This window comes from Triticum urartu, chromosome 5, assembly GCF_003073215.2.
Source record: "Triticum urartu cultivar G1812 chromosome 5, Tu2.1, whole genome shotgun sequence".
NCBI classification, from domain to species: Eukaryota; Viridiplantae; Streptophyta; class Magnoliopsida; order Poales; family Poaceae; genus Triticum; species Triticum urartu.
The window spans coordinates 605006397-605017702 of NC_053026.1; the positions used below are offsets into that span (position 1 = coordinate 605006397).

The 11306-nt window shown below is 44.8% G+C and overlaps 2 protein-coding genes across 2 annotated transcripts; both read right to left on the reverse strand.

Annotated features, from left to right (window-relative positions):
• Positions 1-1063: 1063 nt before the first annotated feature.
• LOC125506262 (protein synthesis inhibitor II-like) lies at positions 1064-3218 on the reverse strand. The gene is made up of 2 exons (XM_048671114.1): positions 2822-3218; positions 1064-1718 (listed from the first exon to the last, which is right to left on the reverse strand). Exons 1-2 carry the CDS (start codon positions 3145-3147, stop codon positions 1199-1201), a joined length of 846 nt encoding a protein of 281 aa, XP_048527071.1. The 5' UTR covers positions 3148-3218; the 3' UTR covers positions 1064-1198.
• Positions 3219-8225: 5007 nt separating this feature from the next.
• On the reverse strand, positions 8226-9267 carry LOC125506263 (protein synthesis inhibitor II-like). The gene has a single exon (XM_048671116.1). The coding sequence runs from the start codon at positions 9203-9205 to the stop codon at positions 8360-8362; it is 846 nt and encodes a 281-aa protein (XP_048527073.1). The 5' UTR covers positions 9206-9267; the 3' UTR covers positions 8226-8359.
• Positions 9268-11306: the final 2039 nt, after the last annotated feature.

The following is an 11306-nucleotide window of genomic DNA, read 5'->3' on the forward strand; positions in this document are numbered from 1 at the left end:
CTCCCACTCCTATCTGCAGTTTTTTGTGTGTGAAAAACCTCAGATCTATTATAAAAAGTCACCGCAAGTAGAAAGCATCTCAAACAAAATATAATTACATCGATATTCCGAGACCACCGATCGACCGCCAGACCGCCAGAACAAGCAGCCGACGTGCCGCTATCGCCGCTCCCCTACCAGAGCCGACTTGACCTTGTCGATGAAAGCCGAGAAGTTTCGTGCACGTGCCCCTAAGGACCATTGCACTGGAGCCACAGTCTTTGCCATTGAACCCTTGCAGAGATCTGAAGCACCTGACAACAAATCTCGCCACATAACGAGAAACCCAACCTCACCGCCCTAAGGAGACGACATGACTCTACGTTGGAGCTACATTGACTGTGTCCAGATGGATGAACTCGAGGAGCATCATAGCCTGGAAAGCATACTCGAAGAAGACGCGTCCACCCAAGCGCCACACCTGAAAGGAATATTAACCGGAGCAGAGGCACCGGAATTTACCTCCCTGCCACCGGCCGCTGGAGCGGCAGGCAGAGGGAAGGCGAATCGACGGGCTCGCTGGTGAAATCTCGAGGGGAGAGTTTGCCCTAACCGTTTAGGGTTAGAAAAGGAAACTTAGGATCAATCAGCTCGACCTATCAACTTGATCCGGAGGTATACTCTTCACTCTAGTTTTAACACCCCCAAACATGTGAACCCTTGCCCTCGCCGGCACCGATGGTTCCACAATCAGCTATGTTGCTCTTATCTCTAGCGAGGTCCTGGCTCAGCCTCGTTGAGATTGCTATACCCGGCCGTGTCGGTTCCGTCTCGGTCTCGGAGTTCTGCCCCTTCTCTCCTAGGAAATCGATCGATCGGAATTTTTCAAGTTGCCCAATAAATAGCAATAGTCTATAAACATAAAATAGGTAGACAAAATCTTGAAATGGTGCAGTATATCCATGTATATAAGTGTGAGATTTTACTGGTAAAAAAACTTATATATGTTGATTTTACTGGCGCTTCTCATATATGTGCATATGCAAAACATATGTTGGATAGCGATTTAATGGTTGGACACAACATAAACTCCACATGTTTATTTATTTATATCATTCAGTCACTCTGTGACATGTTTATTTATTTATATCATTCAGTCACTCCGTGACATGTTTATTCGACTTATACAATACTCATGCAGATATACCTGCATAACTATCTATTTCCCCCCACTCGCATGAAACAGCTCCAACGCCCGGGCCGCCGTCATCCCACCCGGCACCTGGACGAACAGCAGGATCCCCAACGTGGCGGCCGCCTGCTCCGCCGTCCTCACGCCCATCTTCTCGATCAGCGTGAACTTCGCTGGCGACTTCCCCGGCAGGGGCTTCGCGTCCGTCTTCAGCAGCGCTTCGGACAGGTCCTGCCACCCGTTCACCTGGGCCTTTAGCTCATTGGAGATCTTCCCGCTCTTCTTCTCTACCGCCTTGGGGTGCAGCAGGCCGGCCACGAACCCCGACACGGTCTGGAACCGCGTGGCCTCGTGTACCATGAGGAGCAGCGTCGTCACCGCCTCCCTCGCATGCTGCTGCTTCGGGCCGGAGGTCTTGTCAGCCTTGGTGCGCCCGTGGAGCACGGTCACTGCGTCGGCCATCTGCTGCCGGTCGAGAGCGACGTTGGTCAGCTTGTCGGTGTCGCCGAGGAGGTCGCGGTAGGTGCCGCCGAACCCGACATAGGTGCAGGGCCGGTCCTGAGATTTCGGGGTCCCGGGGCGAAACTAAAACCTAGGGGCCCTCAACATAAACATCAAAATTACGGTCTATGGAGAAATATACAACAGAGCGTGATGCAAAGGCATATGTTTAAACTACATCTATAGGAGTATATTATTTTAGGTGCCAAAAGGGACAGAAAACTCCTAGAATAGTGGTAAAACAATTTGCATCCTAAATGCATTGTTGAATTCAAATTTTGAATTCTCGTAGTGACAATGGTAAGACTGTTACGACAAATAAGAGTACATATGAAAAATTAGATAGATGAGTAAATCCATATGACTGATGTGGAAAATATTTCTTCATAACTTCAAAACGTAGATACCTTTATATCTTCAAAATCAAATCTACGGTGCCACGATAGTGCAAAAGTACTCCCGCCTTGTTATGCAAATGATTAAATCAGGAGTTCCCCGCAAAAAAAATCAGGAGTTAATTACCCAATTGTGCCGTCATTGCTCAGTTCATCTATAGATTAACCGCCATGAGCTGCATCCAGAACCACTTTCTTCGCTTGAGAATTGAGATCTATAGAACCATGTGAACATCAGTATTAAACCATAGAATCAGAATGATTAATTGTGCAAATAGTGGAAGATGTCGTCCAGCCAAACTCGCCTCTATAGACGACACATAGCAGCACCGATCCGCCGCTGATTTCCGGCGTGGACCACATCCCTTGAGATCCAGGCCTCTTCCTTGAGAAACCTCTCCTTGTTCATCTGCCACAGTCTAGGCGTGAGACGAAAAACCGGCGCCTGCTGCGTCCGTGATGGCGATGCACGTGTTTGGTCATGGATCCCGCGAGTCAATGCGTGAGTTACGCCGATGTATCAGACTTTCCATCTACAATTTTTCGAAAAAAATAGACTTTCCAACTACAATAGCTGCTACCACTTGGGTGATGGGCCAGCACAGATGAACATTTTTAGTGCAGTCGTAGGCCTAATGTAAAATACAAATTTGGGGGGCCCTCCACCTCGGGGGCCCGGGGCAGCCCCCCCCCCCCCCCCCCCCCCCCCCCCCCCCCCCCCCCCTCCCCCCTCAGGGCCGGCCCTGCATAGGTGGCGCCGGGGATGAGGCCGGGGGTGAGCTCCCACCAGGTTCCATCGCTGCTCTTGAAGCCCTCCCAGTAGAGGTTGTCGGCGCGGGTGGCGAGCGTGAGCCCGGTGCTGGCCGGCGATGTCTTGAGCACGATGTGGAACCACCGGCTCGGCGGGACCTTGGGCTCGATCAGCGGCAGCACGGGGCGGTTGTGGGAGAAGTGGCCGGGGTTGCCGAGCTTGTTGTGGATGCCAGTGATGAAGATGACGTAGTCGGCGGAGCTGCTCTGGACATTGAACATCGCGGTGAAGAGCGGCCTGTCCACGTTCTTTGCCATCTTTGCTGCCATGGATATGAAGCTAAGATGAGACTGGCTATTAAGCGAGAGGGGGTGAGATATGGAAGAGGATGAACGAACTGGAGATTTATTTATAGGCGATCGACAGGTCCATCATGTTAAACGATAGGCTTGTATATTGTGTACGTGCCATAAATGTAACTTTTACGTGATGTGTGTGCGTGTGTTCATGTGTTGTACAAGGCAGGTTGTCAGAGGCGATCCTTATCTTTGTATAGCTTGGCTTAGGTGATCCTTATCTCAGTATGTACCTTGTACGTGATGTGTGTGCGTGTGTTTATGTGTGTGCTAGTTAAGCTGTCTGCTTTGTCTCTTCTTTTCTCTTTTTATGGGCTTATTGAGTTGTGTCCTCGGCAGAACCTCGTACTTTATGTCTTGCTACTACTTTGCTTGTGTGTGGGTGTGAATCTTTATGTACCTTGTGGCTGTGGTGGTTTTCTTTATTTATAAAACGGAGCAAAAGTCTTTTTGGGTATGTGTATGCTAGTACTAACTAACCTGCCGCCAATTGTAATCCTATTGATCTATATATAAGATGCATGCGTCCTTACATAGAGGTATACGCTTCCATGCCTTCACTTTTACATATGCTTGCTTTCCTAGCTATCTAGTCCAAAGAAGGAGACGGCATGTTTTTCTTCTGGGTGATCCCTTTCTTTATGCCGAAGATCAGTTCCGCACACTTTCTAAGCTTTGGGACGGGTCGCAGCATCTCGAACACGATGATTAGGCCACACCATGGCTGCTAACTCTTTCTTTTTCAGTTGCCATGGCTGCTAACTTGAATAATAAGAAATCTGGAGCTGTCATGTCGTAATTTACTGATGCAGGGATCAGTTCTGTCTTTTGACTTCTGAGTGCATGTTACACATGATCAAAGGCGCTTCAGAGTGCTAACTTGAGCACGAGCTCGTATACATTCTTTGCTACATTAAAATTTTAAAAGAAAATACTTGAAAAATTCAAGAAAAGGCATCAAAAAAATCACAACAAACAATGATTTGTGTTTTACATGCGTGCAAACTTTTGCGATGGAATGACATTCAGGGTTGTCTGCGAAAAAACTGATGCTCCAAAATGCTTCCAAAGACAATCTTTTTCAAGCAACAATTTTGCATTTTTTGCCCAGACCTCCACAAATGGCATTCCATTGGAAAAATTTGTACGCATGCGAAAACACATTAAGTTTGTTGCAAAAGAAATCAGATTTAATTTTCTTGAGATTTTTTACTATCTTTTTAGATTCAACTGTAGCAAAGCGATGAAGCACCACCAGGAGCCATTCACAAACCCTAGCCACTATCATTTTCCATCTGATCTCCATTACCATCATCTCCATCACAACTATAGACATTCTTCCCTGAGTTATCCATATTTGTAATCGGTGCACCCTATGATCCGATCGCAATGTGTGATTAATTCTTTGAAGGCAATGGGCTGAGGAATGGCCTTGCAAGTTGCAACAATACGTATTTGGCCACGATAATCGTTGGATGACTTCACTTAATTGACGTTACTTTTATGTGTGACGTTATTTTAACTTTACTTAATTGACGTTTTTTTATGTGTGATTCTAAGGCCCCGCAGGTACCTGAGAGCCCGTAGATCAATCCAGTAGAAGGTAAGAAGCGAGAATATATGGAATGCTATTCTAAAAACCGATGATAGTAAGGATTAGTATGGTAATGAGAAGCATTTTCTTGGGGATATATGAGGTGTAGTCATTAAACACCCAATGCTTTTGTCTAGAGAAATTTGTAATAACCTAGATAACTCCGCGAGTCGATAAGGGCTTGCGGTTGGACAACGGAGAGGTTGCTGACGGAATAATGTCTCAAGCCGCTTGTTGAGGTTGCTCAGCCGTTGTTGATTTTTGCAGCGGGCGGACTTGGAGGGCGCCAGGTGGATGGATCTTAGTCCTACACACTGGCGTGTAACGAGCAAGGCCAAGCGCCGCCAGCTGTCCTTGGCCGTGGTAGCAAGGTCAACTATCGGCGCCGAGGATTCCGTCCCCCATGCTTACACGAACGATGCGCACGTTTCCATCGTTGTCGGTGGGGCGGTTGTGATGCGTACTTTCTTCCGCATGCCCGGAATGGGTAAAGTTAAGAGCATCCCGCTGGCCAGGTTCATCGGCTCCATAGAAGAGACCAGACGCTTATTCGTCGTGACCGAACTCCTCGAGAGCGGCTTTCTATGTCTGCACCACTACGGAACGAGACAATCCTCTCCTAGGCGGCCAGCTCTACAGCGGATCCGGCATGCAGGTCCGTGTGACTCGCATCTCGTAGTCATGGGCGAGGACGCAACCTTGACGCTATTTGACCGGGGCCGCTGAATATCTGGATAATCCAAAATATTGTACGTTCATATTTGAGCGAAAAGTATATGACGATTCAGTATCCGCATTCAAGTTGAAATGAAAATGGATGTCTAAAATAGCTGGATTTATTTTACAGATGCAACTATAAATTTGTTTTTGGATTTTACAGTAAGTGTGGATATGAAAGATGGTGATGAGCGGGTTTTTCTTAGACGGGCCTCTGACTCTATCTTAAAATATCCTTGCACTTATGCCACACTGCACCCACTCTCTAGGCAGCGGGATCGCAACCGGCTTGAACTCATGGTGGACGCCTTGATTGCTACAGCGCGCCGTCTTGCCTCGCCACTGATCGCCTGAGCTTCCACCCACTTGGTGGCTTTTTGTTCCATCTTTCTTTTATGCTTTTTCTCGGCATGTTTGCGTTGTTGTCTCAGTGGACTTATTTATTTTCAGTGTGGTATTTGAACTTGTTGTATGGACATGGTGGTTGCTTTATTTATAAAAGCTAGGCGAAAGCCTATTTAGAGATATTTTCGTTCCAAACTTTAGAATATTTTCGTCTGTGCAGTTTTTCTTCTTCTTTGTTTCCATGTGTTCTTGTATCAGTTTTCATTGGCATTATTTGGTTTTTTGTTTCTTTGTTCCTTATTTTGCAAACATATGTTAACTCTATTTAATCTATGTTGAACGTTTTTCATATACACTCTGTCTACTTTTTTGATATACTTTGAACATATATCAAATACATGTTGAACATTTTATCTTAATACATATTGTAAATTTGTCAAATGCACATCGAATATATTTTTATGCAATTATGACTTTTTTTATATACTTGTTGAATATTTTTCAAATACACGTTTATTTTTTTATGAATATAAGAGGAACATTTGCCAAATGCCCATTTTATCTTTAAATACAAGGAGAACATTTTTTTAACACAATGAATATTTAAGAGAAAATAAAACATCTTGTAAGCATAATGAGTTCTTTTTTCACTGGTACGAAATATTATTCCAAATTCATGAACAATGTTTTACATTTTATCAAGATATAATAAAATGGTTGATCATATTTTTGAAACATGTGAATGTTCTTTAAATGTGATGAACATTTTTTAAAAATATTAAAAAAAAATACAAGTTATGTGAAAAACTGCTTTACATCACATAAATTTAATGCGTGAAGATTTTTTAAATAATTGAAGTAGTTTAAAAAATAAATAAATAAGTAAGCAAAAAAATGAAAGTAAAAAAATGCTGAAACCAAATGAACAAAAGGAATGAATGAAGCAGACCAATACTTCCCGACTGCCGGCCCACTATGAACTCCATTGTGACAAGTTGTTCTTCCATCTCACTAGAACATTTTGATTCATCAATAAAGTTGGGCGTGACTAAAAAAATCAATAAAGTTGAGCGAGAATTCTCAAGAAAAAAAAATCTCACTAGAGGCAGGATAAAGATGATAATTCAGAATCCCATCATAGGTCAACAGTTAGCAAGCAAACGCACACCCTCGCGCAATTGTAGGCAGTATATTGTGCCAGGCCAGTTCGGGGTTTTTAGTGTGTTCCCCCCGTTTATAGAAAAGTACCAGAACCTTCCTAGACTGTTTTACTTTTATTTTTTCCTTTTGTGTTTTATCTATAAGTTTTTCCCATTTGCTTTTCTTTCCTTTTTGCTTTTGTTGATTTCTTTTTTATGATTTTTACAATTTCGTATAAAAATGTAAAACCAAAAAGGAAATAATTGTGCCGCATATTATTAATTTTGTGAATATTTCTTGAAATGGAGGGACATTTTTTAAATACATGAATATCTATAAAATTCAGGAACACTTTAAAAAATGAGGAAACATTTTTTTTCAAACTTGTGATAATTTTTATTTTCAAATTCAGGAACAGTTTTTAAAATCCGGAAACATTTTTCAAATTCGTCATCATTTCTTGAAATTCAGATATTTTTTAAATTTAATAAAAAATTGTTCAAACCAGACAGCAGCCACGTAGGACTCCAACACCCCCGGCCCACCCAGTCCCCCGTTTTAGTCTCGTTTCCTTCCACTCCGCCCCTTCTCCCCCTTGCTTTGTATTTGCACCCTCCAGCTCCGCCGCCGCCGCTATACGTCTCTTATCGTCACAGAGGCATTGCCGGATGTCCGCAACCAACACCGACGCACCCCGCTAGCCTTTACAATGGCATTGTCCATCCTGGAGCCGGTTTTCATGAATTTTGTCAGGTTAGTTCAAATGCGGGTTGAAATGTATGCGGACAGCGTTGGATGGCCGCCTCCCGCATCCTTGATCTTGGACTGGCCCCCCTGTTCGCGGACGGATGCGAGAGTAAATTTGCGGGTCGCGGTTGGAGATGCCCTTAACACCTCCAAACATGTCGATTGTAAAAAACACACACACATCCCAAACATGTGAACCCTCACAGGCACCACTGGCACTATAGTCAACCTCGTCGCCCCTATCTCCGGCGAGGTACTGGCCTAGTCTCGACGGGATTGCTATACTGAGTCATTTCAGCTCCGTTGGGCCTCGAAGCTTTGCACCTTCTTTCCCAGGAAATCCACCTATCCAATGAATATCAACTGTGTATAAACATAAAACCGATAAATAAAATATTGAAATGGCGCAATATATCCATGCGTGTAAGTGTGAGATTATACTAGCCAAATCGCGCATTTGCATATGCGAGACATATGTTGGATGACAATTTTATGGTTGGACTCAACATGAACTCGACATGTTTATTTATTTATATCATTCACTCACTCTGTGACATGTTTATTTATTTATATCATTTAGTCACTCTGTGACATGTTTATTTGACTTATACGATACCCATGCAGATATACCTGCACAACTACCTATTTCCCCCCACTCTTATGAAACAGCTCCAGCGCCTGAGCCACTGTCATCCCACCAGGCACCTGGACGAACAGCAGGATCCCCAGGGTGGCGGCCGCCTGCTCTGCCGTCCTCACACCCATCTTCTCGATCGGCGTGAACTTTGCTGGCGGCTTTCCCGCCGGGGGCTTCGCATCCGTCTTCAACAGCGCTTCGGACAGGTCCTGCCACCCGTTCACCTGGGCCTTTTGCTCGTTGGAGATCTTCCCGCTCTTCTTCTCCACCGTCTTGGGGTGCAGCAGGCCAGCCACGAACCCCGACACGGTCTGGAACCGCGTGGCCTCGTGCACCATGAGGAGCAGCGTCGTCACCGCCTCCCTCGCCTGCTGCTGCTTCGGGCCGGAGGTCTTGTCGGCCTTGGTGCGCCCGTAGAGCGCAGTCACCGCGTCGGCCATCTGCTGCCGGCCAAGGGCAACGTTGGTCAGCTTGTCGGTGTCGCCGAGAAGGTCGCGGTAGGTGCCGCCGAACCCGACATAGGTGGCACCGGGGATAAGGCCTGGGGTGAGCTCCCACCAAGTGCCGTCGCTGCTCTTGAAGCCCTCCCAGTAGAGGTTGTCGGCGCGGGTGGCGAGTGTGAGCCCTGTGTTGGCCGGCGATGTCTTGAGCACGATGTGGAACCACCTGCTCGGCGGGACGTTGGGCTCGATCGGTGGCAGCACGGGGCGGTTGTGGGAGGACTGCCCCGGGTTGCGGAGCTTGTTGCGGATGCCGGTGATGAAGGTGACGTAGTCGGCAGAGCTGCTCTGGATGTTGAACGTCGCGGTGAAGAGCGGCTTGTCCACGTTCTTCGCCATCTTTCCTGCCATGGATACAAATCCAAGATGAGACAGACTATTAAGCGAGAGGGGATGAGATATGGAAGAGGAACAAACTGGAGATGTATTTATAGGCGATCGACAGGTCCATCCTATTAAACGATAAGCTTGTATATGTGTACGTGACATATATGTAACTTTTACGTGATGTGTGTGTGTGCGTATGTTCATGTATTGTACAAGGCAGGTTGTCAAAGGCGATCCTTATCTTTGTATAGCTTGGCTTAGGTGATCCTTATCTCAGTATGTACCTACGTGATGTGTGTGCGTGTGTTTATGTGTGTGCTAGTTAAGCTGTCTGCTTTGTCTCTTCTTTTCTTTTTTTATGGGCTTGTTGAGTTATGTCTTCGGCAGAACCTCGTACTTTATGTCTTGCTACTACTTTGCTTGTGTGTGGGTGTGAATCTTTATGTACCTTGTGGCTGTGGTGGTTTCCTTTATTTATAAAACGGGGCAAAAGTTTTTTTGGGTATGTGTGTGCTAGTACTAACTAACCTGCCGCCAATTGTAATCCTATTGATCTATATAACATGCACGCGTCCTTACCTAGAGATACGCTTCCATGCCTTCACTTTTAAGTATGCTTGCTTTCCTAGCTAGCTACTCCAAAGAAGGAGATACCAAGATTCAATTTGGTTTGATTTGAAGCACTGCACGACTACGCAGACATATCGTTCTGGGACGGAGACGGCATGTTTTTCTTCCGGGGATTAGCTAGTGGATGATCCATTTCTTTGTGCCGAAGATCAGTTCATCACACTTTCTTAGCTTTGGAATGGGTCACAGCATCTCGTACGCGATCCTTCTACTGAGAGAGTCCGCTGGCCAAATCATGTCTGCTAACTTGAATAAGAAATCTGCGGATGTCCTGTCACGATTTACTGATGCAGGGATCACTTCTGTCTTTTGACTTTTGGGGACATGTTACTCGTGATCAAAGGCGCTCGAAAGTTCTTTTCTGAGCACGAGCTAACATGCATCCTTTCGCTACTTTTTTTTTTAAAGAAACATACATTGATGTGTATTTTATATGTGTGCAAACTTTTGCGATAAAATGACATTTATGGTGTCTGGAGAAAAAATGATGCTCCAAAAACAATCTTTTTGAAGCACCGATTTTTCCTTTTTTGCCCCGACCTCCACAAATGTCGGTAAATTTTGCACGCATGTAAAAACACATTAATGTTTGTTGCAAAAAAGGCATATTTTATTTTCGTGCAATTTTTAGTAACTTTTTTTAGATTTTAATGTAGCAAGCAATGAAACACCACCAAAAGCCATTCACAAACCCTAGCCTCTGTCATTTCCCATCTTATCTCCATCACTATCACTTCCTTCATCACTGCCGACATTCTTCCCCTAAATAGCCATACCTGTAATTGGTGCATAGTAATCAGCAACATTGTATGACTATTTGTCAATCAATCATATGTATCTTTATGTCGTCTAAAATATTTTTTCCTTGTGATATGATCCTAATGTGTGATTAACTTTTTAAGGCAATGGGATGAAGCATGACCTTGCAATCCTAACTATTTGTGCACGAGATCGTTGGATGACTTTAGTTAATTGATGTTATTTGCAGATGTTATTCGCAACGAAGTTGACTTTTGTCTTCTTTTCGTTCTAGGGCCCTGTAGGTACGTACCTGGGATCACGTAGATCGGTCTAGGAGATGTCGTTATTCTCGTAGATCGGTCTTTTGTCTTCTTCTCGTTCTTCTCGTCGTGCATATACATAAAGGATGGCGGGCCGCTCAGATGCCTTCTTTAGCTCGCCGTCATCCTCTCCTCCTCTACCCAACATCGATGACATTTCGGTGTTGAGGAGGAAGTATTGCATCAAACATATGGATTTTGCTTGATTCCTTGGATTCTCTCCTCGGGGGAAGTAGGTGAAGGCTTTCCAAAGATGCAGATCGGACATGATAACCCTTTGCTTATTCCTCGGTTTATTTTGATACTAAGCATTAGAAGGATTTCCTTTTGGTTGTTACGCTGCTCTGCTAGGGGTTAGAAGCATTTCATTTTAGGTCAGTACTGCTATGCACCATTTAAAATGCTAATAAGTGTATGCATGCAGCTAGCTTTCA